Source organism: Anas platyrhynchos, chromosome 12 (genome assembly GCF_047663525.1).
Source record: "Anas platyrhynchos isolate ZD024472 breed Pekin duck chromosome 12, IASCAAS_PekinDuck_T2T, whole genome shotgun sequence".
NCBI classification, from domain to species: Eukaryota; Metazoa; Chordata; class Aves; order Anseriformes; family Anatidae; genus Anas; species Anas platyrhynchos.
The window spans coordinates 5,322,069-5,336,358 of NC_092598.1; the positions used below are offsets into that span (position 1 = coordinate 5,322,069).

Here is a 14,290-nt window from a genome sequence, read left to right on the forward strand (position 1 = left end):
CACAGCAATGCTCCCATCCCTGGGAGCATCCAAGGCCGGGCTGGATGGGGCTGTGGCAGCCTGGGCTGTTGGGAAGGGTCCCTGCCCATGGCAGGGGGTGGCACTGGGTCATCTTTTGGGTCCTTCCAACCCAAAAGGGGAAGCAGGGAAGGCAGATGGGCAGCCAAGCAGCTTCCAGCAGCACCAGAACATCCTTGGCTGAGAGAGGACACGAGAGGGGCTGTGCACACTGCTGCTGTGCTCCCCGGCTGCTGTCAGGGAGCTCGGGCATCCCACCCGGCACAGGCTGATGCTGTGCTTGTCTGTCAGTTCCCCCAAAAGTGCGAACGTCCTGCTAGTGTGTACACAGCAGCATGGCAGCTTCTAAAATACTAAAAAACCTGCTGCCAAAGAGGTGAAGCTGATACCTGTTGCTTCTTTCAGTTTGCTGATAATTTTGTCATTGTTTCCGTAGCATGGTGTATTTTGCCAGCTATACATTGAGTATAGCTATACATTGAGTATGAGCTATGCATCATTATTATTTATCTGTAGCATACAGCAGTATTAGGTAAGTAATAGTTACTGTTTGGGTAAAACACTGTCATGCTCCCTGTCACCTGTACTAATCATCTTTTTGCTGACTATTACATCAGTTCTGATATTTCCGCACAGAAGTAAATTACGAGCCAGTGGTAACACCGAATTACACAAGACTGGAAGTTGCTTTTCAACTTTTCACATTTTGGGAGTAAGAACAACTTGAGCTTGTGCACCCAACCTCTGTTACAGTCCAGTCTGCAGGTACTGCAGCAAAATTGTGTCGTTCCTTTATCAGTCATAATTGCCATGACTTATTCCTTCATGAACTTCCAGCTTATTTCCCCTGCAGACACGTGGAAACATTTTAGTACATGAATGTAGTTTACCCTACAATTCCTTGTACTTATTGTGTGATCCAAAACTTCTCCACCTCCTTTCCTATATGGATTTTAATACCCGAATTGTATTCCCATTTAATTTAAAGCCATGCTGTTATGTCATACTGTTGGTGAACCTAGAAGGTCGTTACTTCCTCTGCTCATTTAGAGGCAAATTCAACCACTTCAATCAAATTCAATCCAAAGGCAGCTTTCTTATGGTCTGTCCTCCTAAATCTGCGCATTCATTGCTGCATCGGATTCAACTATTCCTTCCTTATATTAACCACCAAAGAAACTTTGTGATCAACATCTTTGCATTCTGAGAGTCTCAAAATCCATTTATGAGCCCAGTAAGCATTACTGTGCATTTTGTTTCCATGAGAATTGTATTTAGCAGGAATTCCCCAGCACCTCTCCTGTGAGATTTCCTGTGCTAAACCACCTGATAACCTATTGCAAAAAGATTTCTGAAAGACAAATTAATCAGGTGTATTAGTGTGATACCATGGTTTTATATTTTGCAACAGTCCCTTCTCCAAAAAAGTGAAATGATTTAACAGTTAAAAAAAAAATTATTAGAAAAATTTCAGCTTTGTAACATTTCAATTGAAGTCCATTAACATAATCATGCAAATGTTACAAAGTAGTCTTAAAAACTATATAATGTGATATTGTGTTTAGTAATTCTGCTCTTATGACTAAGACCAATAAGATTTATAAGCAAAGCTCTTTCCTTTGTAGTTAGCCTGACATCTGAGAACAGTTTAAAATACCACTGCTCACTGCAGAGTGCTAAGTGATGTCAAGAAAAAGTTAGTATTTGTGTATGTGAAAGGATATAACAAGTTAAGCTCATCAGTTAAAGATTAGACTGTTCACATCTAAGCATATTAGTAATCACCATTTCGGGGAAAAAACAAACAAACAAACAAACAACAAAACACACAAAACAAAGAAAAAAAATACACCACATAGCAACTTTTTGTGTTTGTTAGATGTCAGTGGCTTTTAAATATATATTCAGGCAAGCCCTTAAAGACTGATGAGCATTAACAACCCCATACAGCACTAGGGAAGTCTATGAAGACTATTGAAAAATGTAGATAAAAATTGTGAACAAACCGTTTTAGATGCTGCTTTTCTTATGGAAGTGAAAGCTATTTTTATTCATAAGAAACAATTACATTAATATAACTTTCTAGTAAGACTCTCTTAAGAAATTCCCTGATTCTGTGCATTTACTCAAGTGTTTTTTAGTATATCCTTACCCCTTTACCCCAGTTCTTACACACAGCTATGGCAGTGAGCCAACGCTTCGTTTTTATTCTGCGTGTTTGTTTTGATGTTACTTCATCACCTCCTCCATCCTCCCAGTCTTCAGTTTGCTCCTTCCACCTGTTGTATCTTGTTGGGAGCCTGGACTGAGAGGTTTCTAAAACAGAAAGTGACCTTTTCTGCATCAGGGAGTGACCCACTATTCTGATTTGTCCTTTCGTGTGTAAGGATACTAATTAGCAATGATTAGCAATTAGAATACCAGAACACAACTTGTAAGGCAAGTATGTTTGTGATCTCTACAGACCGCATCAACATCTTAATCAATACCCATGTTTGTTTAATGACTGTGGTATGTACGAACCTAAGAAGTACCACACAAGGTCAGACTAAAGGTCCACTAGCTCCATGCTGTGTATATTCTGATAGAAGTTAAATCTGGATGCTTAGGAAAATAGAATCTATAGAGTACATGCTGCCCTTGCTCTTCCCTCCTGGCTTCTTATAATTAGCAGTTTAAGGATTTCTTTGTACTGAAAGGTATAAAAGGATCTAGCCTCCAAGAGGCTGCTGCACCATTCTTCGAAACCATTTATAGTTTTGACTTCCACAACACCCTGTGACAAAGAGTTCCACGGTTTAACTACTGCGAAGAAGTAGTTCTTTGTCTCAGCCCTCTGCCTGATCGTTTCGTTTGCTGCGTGCCTTTTCTTGCGCAATGAGAAATAGCATTCATCACTGGATTAACTAATCATCCTCCATTTGTCTTTTCCACAGTCCTCCACAATTCATATCTTCCACGATCACTTCTGCCAGCCAGAAAGTTTCCATAAGGTGTCTTTTCACCGACAGCCACTCGGTGCCCTTGTGCCCTCCTTTCTGAAGTGGGTGCAGCTCTGCAGATGTGAGTGCACAATGGTATTCCCCAGTGACATGAAGACGACCATCTTCTGTTTCATTCTCAATGGCTTTATAAAAACACGCAGAATTCTGCTTGCCTGAGGTTTGCCTCTGATAAGCAGCACTCTGGCCCCATCCTCTGGGCACCCTTTCAGAGCTGGAACACATTTTCTGGTTTAGTTTCACCTGAAGGGAAGTGGTCACCGCTCAGTAAGGCTGTTCTGTGATGCAGATGCAGGTGTGAGCTCATGGAGAGACTCACTTCAAAAGCAGGCACCTGATACAAATTAAAATACTGATGTAGACACACCCAAAGCCTTTCCACAATGATTCCAAGATATCTCCTGAATAGTAACGGCTTCTTCAAGGCTCATTGTTATGCAGGTATAGTCAGGATTAGTTTTCCTTTGATCATTAGCTTGCATTTATAAACACTGAATTTCAGCTGCTGCCATCCAGCTCTTCACTGTCAACCTTTCTTTTGACAGTGCTAATAATAATTTATAGATTATCAGCAACAAATGTGGTTACTTTCAATAGCTGAGGAGTCTGTTGTACAGCACAGGTCTTGGTACTGATATTTGGAAACCCTGATATTTGTAACTGCCCTTCACCGCTTCCTCTCCCTGAACCAGGCTGCCCAAGAGACAGCCAACCCTTTGGGACTACAGCTTTGTTTAATTAGCTCCTGGGGGTTCTTGCCAAAAGGGTTTTTAAAAATCCATTTGCAGTGGCCATAGCCATCCCTATCCACTTTTTCTTCGACTCCAAGAGTTCTGTGAGACGTGACCTATGTCTAAAAATTTATGGTAACTCTTCTCCAAACCAAGGTATCCTCACATGTATCTGCGGATTGTACTTCTTTCTACAGGTGCTACTAATTGGCATACAATATAGCTGAGAATTGGTGGTCTGTAGTCCCTTGTGCCCCTTCTTAATCCATCAAGTGTTGAGCACCTGTCAGTGGCTACATGTTTGTAAGATGGTTTCAAATAAAACCCACAAATCTAAATGAACGCAGTGAAGTGCCTTATGGAAGAGAATATCCTCATTGTCCTTCTTTTGCCCTTCTGAAGGAATGGGCAGGGACTTCTGTGGGTGGCCCTTGAGAAATCTAGCAAAGCCTGAATGGGACAACAGCTGTTTTTTAAAGAAAAGTGTACTTCTGATAGATGTTTTCAATACTGGTTTTGTTTTAGTGCTGTGCTGTAATCTACTGATCATGTTGCTACCATTTACAATTCTGCTGGAGTCATCTTTCTTTGGTAAGCCAGAAGAATATTTTTTTTTTCCTACATAGATCCATCATATCAAATTATTGTGCAAGTTTTTAGAAACATAACAGATTTCCAACAATATTTTACGTTATGACTGATAATGAGACAGTATTCAAATCTACATGTTCTCTATGTAATAGAAGAAAACAGATTGAAGTGTGTTTCCTTTCAGCTCTGCAATATTACCATTCTAAAGTTTTGATAATAAACAAAGTGTGATGCTGTTATTCAACGGGCCAAAAGGACAATTTTCATTTTTTCAAAACCAGAATATTTTCACTTGCATAAACATGAAGTGAGACATCTTCTATATAACCCACTATTGGTTGCCCTACACTGCAAATATTTTATGTTAAATTGCTTGACGTATTCTGTCCTAATCATTTAGGCATCAGGAACAATTAAATAGTTAATAAACATACATATCTTTTGCCAATGTCAAAATGCCAGTGTCACAAAACATGTTGCAGAAAATTTCTGAAAAATATATGGGTAAGGAGGAACAACAAAAAAGGATTGCACTGACAAAAACATACAGAGCCAAGAAACTGTAATACTGCTAAAAGTCAAATGAATGGACAAAGAAATGCTATTTACAGCATAGCTGGCCATCACAATTACTCCATTGACTAAAAAAAAAAAAAAGCCAATTTATTTCAATATTAGATCACATTTAAATTTTGCCATTATTTAAACTAGTCTCTCTCTAAACATTTTAGCTTTCGGAAACAATAACTAAACAATGAGTTTATTGCCAGCTTTTAATTTTGAACCAAAGACCAAAGCCAAAGGAAAACACTCTATTTGTCATTCAGAAAGCATTGCAAACATTTATCTTTAATTGTTTTAATCTTCTGTTAGCTATAAACCCTGAAATTGGTCAATGAAGGGAAGCACGTTTAGTGCCATGGCTTTGCTTGGGGGGAAAGTCTTCGCATGTTTAAGCCTTCGAGGGTGATACAGAGCATATTTTCAGTAGTCTTTCCAAAGGGGAGCATTCTTGTAACATGCATCTTGAGATAAACTACAGCTGATCCAGATAAAGCACTTTGTAATGATCAGGGTTGTAAGAAAATTGCCACATGCATAAGAAATCGATTGGTGTTTGGTATCCCAAAATACACCCAGCAGTTTCCAGTGTAATAAGGAAGTTGGAGTAGTGGTAACAGTGACGTTGTAGGTAAACAAGACAGTCATTATGGGCAGTGTAATGTTCCATATGCAGCTCGATGCTGGAATTTCTTAGTAAGATAATGAATATTGCTGGAGTTATCCAGTTATGCTTCTGAAACTCACTCAGCATCATTTATTTAGAGAAATGCAAGACCCATGCAGAAGGCACCTCAGCTTAACTGTTTTTTGTTGGCACTATACCTCCACTTAATGTATCGTCCAGTTTAGGATTAAAGAACACTGTCTGCACTGCAGATTGCACCTAATTTGGACAGTCCTGTAAACTTCCGTCAGGCAGCAAGATTTCTACCTGCTGTGAACAATGCTGCTCACAGGTTACCTTATTTGGGCTACAGTTGGCTTCAGAAAATTGACTTTGTTAACAATTCAATGACAACGGGTAGGTAAATAGCTGAGTCTTCAAGATACTCGTTAGTAAAGCTTTTCCACTTAGAAACAAAACAACAGAAGATGAATAAAAGAAAGAAAGATGTTAATTACAGATGACCAGGTGCTCAGCTGGTGGGAACAAACCCAGCATTAACAAATCCATTGCCTCCCATTCTACAGCAGGAGCGGATACTTAACTCTGTTCTACCTTCCCCAGATCCCACCTCAGCCACTGCCTTCTGCTTGTAAAATGTTTGGTTTCTTCAACATGGGATTGTTGTCAATAAAGAGGTTGATTTAAATTGGGAAATTATAGTGTTTACTTAAATATACTGTTTTTTTGCAAGTCACCTCTGCTTTAGAAGGTACATGCATGAAACACTTCAACATAGATTTCTGCTTTCCAGTAGGGTTCTGTAAGCAGGATTGTTTTTTTTTTTTCCTAAAAATGTCTCAGTTGAAAGAGATGCAAGATGGAAACAATAGTGCTCAAAAACCTGTATTTGTAAACTTCACTTTGGTAGACCAAAGATTATTTTCTAGGCTCTACATCTGCAAACCAAACCTAGCATCCAGAAGTTCAGTTCTGTGATTTGCATGTCTCCACACGTCATAACGACTCGGCAGGCCAGACCATGCCATTGCTATCTTCAAGTGTTGACTTTGCTGGTACCTGAGTGCAAGTATAAGTGAGAGATGTTGCAACTCACCTGGAAATAGATTATCTTTCTGGTGGATCACATAAGCTAAAGTAAACGGCGGCTCATTCTTACACAGCTAAGATTTAACTGAAACCTGTCACTGAGGTGGACGAGCCTCCTTCCAATGGGCATTGTAGCATTTCAGTAAGAAGACAGCATTTTTTAAAACATCACTTTCCCAAACAGAGCAACACTTTAATGCAAAAATTGCTCAGTTTAAAGAATGATTTTATTACTGTGATCCAGAAATATATGCATGTGACAGTCCCCTTCAGAGACTGAGCTATAATCTTTAGATCACTTACCTACAGTGGTGTAATATAATCTGACACCATGTTAAAAGAAGACTTCAGATTTCAACATCGTTGTCACTGAATGTCTAATTGTGTTTATTATATACAAAACCCCAAAATATTAAATAAAGAAGAGCATCAAAGTCAGCTTCATGAGCATCTCTATGATACTGATAACTGATTCATATATTCATCAATAAAATAAAATTTTATTGCACTAAGCAGGATGCTCCATGTTAGGAAAAATAAACTTAGGTACACTGTTCATACTGATTTTTTTTTTCCTTTCAAGCCATCTTACATATTTTTAATAGCAGAACTTTTGTGAAAGAAGTATTTGTGTTAAGATAATGTGGGAACTAAATTCAAGATGGAGAATACAAAATATTACCTCAAGTCACTGACAACAACTTAAATGTGAATCAACAAATTTGGTATTTAAGAATAAATACATTACCCTTTCTGTTGGTTACCAGAATTGAAAAGGATTTCCTATCAACACATCCAACAATGTATTTAAATCATAAAGCAAAATAGGGCTGTCTTCCTAAAGGCCACTATGAATAAATACCCTTTTGTGAGTCCTTTATTTTTAGTTTGCTATTTCTAAGGAATATGCAGCATAGCTCTTTAATATTTAACAGGTCATCTCTGACAAGAAAGAAGAAGAAAAAAAGAATATTCCATGGCTCTTACCTGCCCACAAAAGCTTGAAGTCATAAGAATATGGAATTCAAGCAATTCAAAACTAGTAATTTATATAGCCTGGAAATTACACTGAAGTACATATACATTTGTTACTGTTAAAGGAAAATAAATATATAGTTACTTAAAAATAAAAACATTGAAACTAATACCAACCTTCTAACATTTAATGGAAGTAACTCTCTTTTGATGTAAGGTGTCTTGGTTCTAATACACAAATCTAGGACTGACTACCAGTAAACAGAACTCCCAATGGGTGTTCTTTAGCTTCTGGAATAAATTGGGAACTGCATTATGGTTCTAAAACAAATTTAATCAGAGGTATTTCAGGTGATCAGAAGTTATTTTTAATTGGAGAAAGGCACCCAGTTAACTAAACACTGAGGTTATTTCATCTGTGGTCTTAATTTGCATTAATATACAGATACCCGGTGAATTCATCTTTAAATTGGAAAAGTTAAAAAGGTTTTTAAAAGAACATAGCAGTAAAAAAAATAATTGATGACCTGACAGGATTAATATGAACATCTATTTCCAAAACTTAAAATTTTAAATTCAAGTTTCTTGAGCATCACCAACATACAAGAAGTTAGCAGAAGTAATACAAAGTGTACTTTTAAAATCTGCTTTATCATGACTCCTAAATCAAGATTGGCTGTAACAAACATAATTGTGCAGCCAGTATTAAAGACTCTCAGTTGCAGAGGTATTCATTATTGTTGACTTGTTTGCTGAGGTTCAGTAAGAATCCTTGAAGGACTCAGATATTACTAACAGAGTCAAAAGAGAATCAGAAGTGTAGTACACCTGGGGGGTGTTACCATAAGCCCAACGTCACTGTTATACCAACAGCCCCAATGTATTTCAAGCTGAAGTCCTGAAGTTGTTCAGGGGTCATCCACATAAAATTTTACTTGTGCAGGAGGACAGAAAAGAGTGGTGTATCCAAGCAAGATAGGTGTCAGCTATTTGTGAAGACACAAAGCACTTCATCTCATCTGCGAACTGGTACAGAACATCCCAGTTTTAAGAGGTTCTTTCTAAAGTGTGCCTCTGATGAGGTTGGTTGGTTGGGGACAGGAAGGTGGAGGGAGGCCATACTGAGTCATTTTTAAAATGAAGCCACAATCTGCAAACTTGTGACCTGTTACACATACAAACTCTTCCAGCTTTCTTGACATTTCCTATGCCCTCAGTTATGGAGAACTTCACAGCGGAGATGCGAAATGTAGCTGGGCTGATAACCTAAGACCTACACATACTTTTTCCCCAACATGTCCGAAATGCAGATGAAGATTTTACACCAGGACCAGCTGAGAAGGTTGTATCTCAGACACCTCAAACAAGAAAGGCATAGCCATGCTCCCACTTACCTGTTCTGGTGGATACAATTCCACCACATGACACAAAGATAAGCAAAAGTAGTTCACTTGAAGCAACAAAGAAAGGAAGTGATTCAGAGCCTTCAGACCACAACACTAACAATTCACATTCATCCATACGAATGCCTGCAGAGTACGGGGCACAAAACTGCCTGCAACCTGGGCTCCGAGCCTGCCCTCTCGCAGAACACCTCCACACCAGGCTACTGCTTGAGCAACACCACCCGTATGCCAAGCAGCAGTACTCAACGCACAGCCCACATCCAACTGCCAAATGCCATCACCTTCTAATAAGGCAAAGAATATTTAAAAAAAAAAAGTAGATTTTTAAAATAATGAGTAGGAGCTAAAACAGTGTGGCTACCATTAACCCAAGAGGTATTATTTTATTTCTTTTCAGAGCTAACCAAAACATCTCATGAAAACTGAGGCAAGACCAGACAGAGATCCTCTACACATCCCAGAAGTTACTGATACAAAATTGTATCACTAAGTTTTTCTGGTCAAAGTTGTTCTTCACAGAACTCCCACTGGCTACACTGGAGCCCTGACTGCAATACAGTTGACATGCAATAGCCTTAAAATTACAAAGTAACATGACAGAGATCGCAAAATGGTGGGGAAAAGGTCAATGGTACTATTCAAATCATCACGTGCTTCTGATCATTTAACACCACTTAGGAGAGCATAAGTGCTTTCCACTTCAAAGGTCTGTGTCCCACTCAGTAAAATAAAGTCCTAATAGAGCAGTGTCATCCCGTAACTACGACCTTTGTCAGGGACTCTGAGAGACCACGATGAAGCACAACACATCTACACGAAACCTGCCGGATCCTCCAGTTCTCGCTCTGAGGACCTACACCACATCACCAACCGGACTCAAAGTCTGACCACGTCCGCCGCAGCGGTTGCTGCACACCCAAGCACACGGCGATGCCTTGGCAGCGCTTGAGCACCGACTGGAAGGTGATCGGCTCCCAGCCCTCGAGCCACGCGCTCTGGACACCCAGGGCACGAGTGGCCATGTCACCAGCAGTCGTGGAGCCCGGCGGGGTGCTCTAGACCAAGATCTGGTGTGGGACACCCAGTCCTTTCTGCTGTGCTTGGCTGGCAGAGCTCCACGCCGCTTCCATTTGCCAGCGCTGGGTATTTAACACACCTGGGGTCCGCTCCCTCTCATTTTTTAATCCCTGCTTCCTCCCTTCTTCTCCGGCACGCTCAGGGCGGCCAGACTCGTCCAAGGAGTCCGGGCGCTACAACTGGCTGCCTGAGGCCAAAACCCGGCCGGGGCCGGCTTCCTGCCCCCCTCCTGCCCCCCACCTGGGCTGCGGGGGGCCGGGGGCACCTCACCTCGCCCCCCGGCCGGAGCGGGGCCGCAACCAACTTGGCGGGGCCGGGGCCGCCCCGCAGAGCTCCGCAGAGCCCCGCACGACCCCGCAGAGCCCCATACAGCCCCACACAGCCCCGTCCAGCCCCGCAGAGCCCCGTCCAGCCCCGCTCCCCCGGCCGCCGCCCCCCGGGGGCGAGGTGAGGCGACCTGGCGTCGGCTCCTGCACTTTGCACGGCGGGCGCGGAGCCGCCTCCATCCCTGCGCCTCCCGGCAGCGCCAGGGCGCATTTTTTCGCACTAATCTGCACATTCAGCACGTCCAGAGCGCCTGCGACTTTACCTGGACTTTCTCCACTCTCCGGGCTCATCGCACTGCGATCACCTCCCCATCCTACCGCTAACTCTCGCTCTCCTTCACTCCTTCCTCCTTCCCTCTCGCAAGGCCTGCTAAGACCGAGCCCGATGGAAAGTAGAGAGAGAGAAAGAGAAAGAGGCAGAGGGAAGGGAGGGCAGCCGCTCCATCCCTCCCCCCCCCCCCCCGCCACACACGCCAGCCCTTTTCCCCCCACCCCAGCCCTTCCCTCGGCGATTTCCTCCGCTCTTCGGGAACTGAGGGGGCTCCCAAACGCTGCCCTCCGCGGCGCCCCCCCGCCGCCCGCCCGCCCCGCGGCCCCCCGCTACCTCGTAGAGGTCCCCCGAAGCCATGCTGGGGTGCGGGACCGGGCTCCTCCGCGCCGTCTCCCCTTCTCTCCACCTCTCCCGCTCCCCCTTCTCTCTGTTGAGTAAACTGTGTTTTGCAGAATGACAGGCTTCGGGGCTGGCTGTGCGCAGAATCAGAGGCGAGGAGAGGCAGAGAGGCAGGCGGCGGGGCTGGCGTAACCACCACCAGCAGCAGCAGCAGCAGCGGCGGCAGCAGCTCGGGCGCACAGCGCCCAGAGCCGCGTCTCCCCCGCGGCGGGGCCGGCACCCACCTCCTCGCACCCCCTCCCCGGCCTCGCCCGACTCCCCCCTCACCCGCCCGGGGGGTGGCCCCGGCACGGCTCCCCCTTTACCCCCCGCCAGGGAAAGTCCCGGGGCCGTTCGGAGGGCGGCCTCCTCTTTTGCTTTCCTGCCCCCCCCACCCCTTTCACCCCCCGCCCCTTTTCTCCTTCTTTCCGAGCCGGGAGCGCTTCAAACTCTTTCCGCGGCCAAAATAAATAAATAAATTAATTAATAATAAAAAAAAATAAAAATGGAAGTGGGGGGGGGGGGGGAACCAGAGGCGGCGCGGCGGGCCGGGCCCACGCCGCCCGCCCAAGGTCACGGCGCGGTGTGCGGGGAGCCTCGGGCGGCCCCGGCCGCCACCTTCCCGCCCCCTCGGCGCCTCATGGCCGCCCCACCCACCCCGCGGCCGTCGGCGAGCAAAATGGAGGTGGTGGGGTCCCTTCCGACGGTACCCCTCGCCCCCCTGTTGTAGTCCCGTGGAGGATGGCGGGGGTTTGGCCCCTATCTTGCCCCCGCCCTGGAGCAGGCGGTGAGGAGCCTTCTCCCCGCGCCCTTGCAGCCATTTTACAAATTAGCTGGCCCGCTCCAGGAAATGGAAGCCGCCGACCTCCCGCCGCTTGGTCTTCATGCAGGGGCATGCGGTATCCAGCCCTCCAACGCAGCGTGGAGCTGGCGGCCGCCTCCATCTCAGAACCTTCTGGGTTTCTCCTCAGAGGTGTCCTCCTCAAGTGCTGCCACTGTGGGGCTGCCCGCGTGGAGACGCCATGGTCTCCTTCTGGCCCAGCACGGTGGCCTCCATGAGGCGCATCTGCGCGAAGGTGCTCCATGAAGGAAAGGGCTCCGTTCCTCTGGAGGTTTCTCAAGTAGCAAGGCGTTTTCATGCGGTTTCATGGCTGTACGTTGTGAGAGAGATGTTTCACCAGGTAAAGTGTGAGCGTCCTCAATATTAGGTTTCTTGATATGAAGGAGTGACGTTGGGCTTTGCTCTGGTCACCTCTCACGTTTTAGCTTCACGAAGATCCTGCTGTAGTAGTTTTTACTGGCTTATACTCCATGTTTTCACCTTAGTAACTGATGTACAACTAGTAGTCATTGCTCCAGAGTTTGGGAGTGATGCTGTGCTTGGTTGTGGCTTTTGTTCATCTTCATTTTATTGGCATTTCTCATGTTTTGCATTCAGTCCTTCTTGTAACATTGTATTCCACGTTAATGTGAGACTTGGCAGCGTCCACACTATTATCTGAGTAGCAGATTGGAGTTAGTTATTGAGGATAATTTAGTAAGCTTGAGTATGGTTAATATATGTCGCTGGTATGGAGCACTGAATTATTCGTGAAATTTCATTTATGATCCCCAATTCCAGCAAGTTCCAAGTGGGGTAGAGCCAAAGACTCTTCGAACTGAGAGGATTCTTGAAATATTGATATTGGATATTTTTAACGTTGTCACCCTTTGTCGTGAAAGTAGGAAATAACGCATGCACATATAGGTTTTGATTGACCCAATCTCCTGAATTGTGAATATTACCTCTGGTGATTATGAACTTGCCAGCTAACCAGTTTAGTATTGACTTACAGTTCAATAAAACCTATCTTATAGTAGTTTGGAGCTTAAAGACATTTATGGTTCATGTGGTCTACGGGGTGGTGCAATAACATTGAATTCCTAAGGACAAGCAACTCTGCTTATATAAAATGTACCTGTTGTCTTAACTAAAGTAACTGGAGGATTTTTCTCGGCTTGTCAATTTGCTGGCAATATTTGGATTTTTGAGATTTGATATTGAAGAGTAAAATGTTGAAAGGATTAATAAATACTGTAAACTACTCATGCCTTTAGACATTTTTTAGCAATTAGTGCAGCAAGAAGTTCTTAATTTGTAATAAATGCATTACTTAAAAATCACACCCCATGGTTTCATCTTGAGAAACACGTTGTGTCTTATAGTAAACTGAATTTTATTTTTACATTAGCAAATCACCTCTTCACGGTCCTCATTGAGCAAAATATTCCTTCAGTAAGTAGATGAGTAGACATTCTAATACATTTCTCTTTAGAACCTGTTTTATTACATCTACTGTTTTGCTGCTTTCTTCAGCAGTAAACAAAATGGCAGTCAAGCCCTGTGAGTCATTTTTCAGATATGCTCTTTAATATCCCTTCTTTTCAATTGTTGCCTGTCCTTGTAGTATCAGCTCTCTCCAAAGATGTCGTGAATGAATTAAAGAATGTCCCATCCCAAGCTGTAGAAGAATATACGTCTTCTCTTTCAAGACAGGTCTAATAATCAGACAGTTCTTTCTGGGCTTTGGTGCTATTTTGCTCTCAGACGACTAAAATTAGAACAACGAACCTTGCACCATGTTGGAAGAAATATCTGTGAGCTGGTGGTCTATATTTTTGAGAAGTGTGTTTACATTGCACGGTGTTTAGATTATGTTAACGCTGTCAATAGTGTTGCCGTAAGATTTACAACCCAAACAAATATTAGTTTGGGAGTTTTGAAAAGATGAATGCTTTAGTAAATACTTTGAAGAGGGGAAACATCTTTTTCCTGATTACTCATTCCTTGTTGTAGAGTACACAGTCTCTTGGGATGCAGTGGTGTGTGAGTCAATAGTGAGGAGCAAAAGGAGGGCTTTTGCAATTGTCAAATACGGGAAAAGTTAATTGTGGTTTCAGTGTATTTCCTTGCCGTTTAGCAGAAGATAAGGTTTTAAGTTTTAAAAAATCCAACTGACCTTCATTTGTCCATCAGGTCTCTAATATCTCTGAGTCTTCTGGAAAAAGTAGAAATAATTAAATTTATTACCTATTTTTTGAAAAAAATCTCTGGTGAGAGATTTTCTGGAAGTAAATATTTACCAGTTTTAATTGTCTTTAAACATCAATATCTGTACTATAAAATGAAGTTATAAAAATCTGGATTTTGCAGCACAAATTACGAACTGTAAACTGAACGTTTTTTGCTAAATATGT

General features: G+C 43.1%; 1 protein-coding gene across 1 annotated transcript in view; it reads right to left on the reverse strand.

The window, feature by feature from the left end:
• The window catches only part of CDYL2 (chromodomain Y like 2), a 59,293-nt gene extending 48,030 nt beyond the window's left edge, over window positions 1–11,263 (reverse strand). Inside the window, exon 1 of the mRNA XM_027466858.3 lies at window positions 11,009–11,263. Coding sequence (XP_027322659.1) covers window positions 11,009–11,032 — 24 coding nt within the window. The 5' untranslated portion in view covers window positions 11,033–11,263. The remainder of the gene's footprint in view (window positions 1–11,008) is intronic.
• Window positions 11,264–14,290: the final 3,027 nt, after the last annotated feature.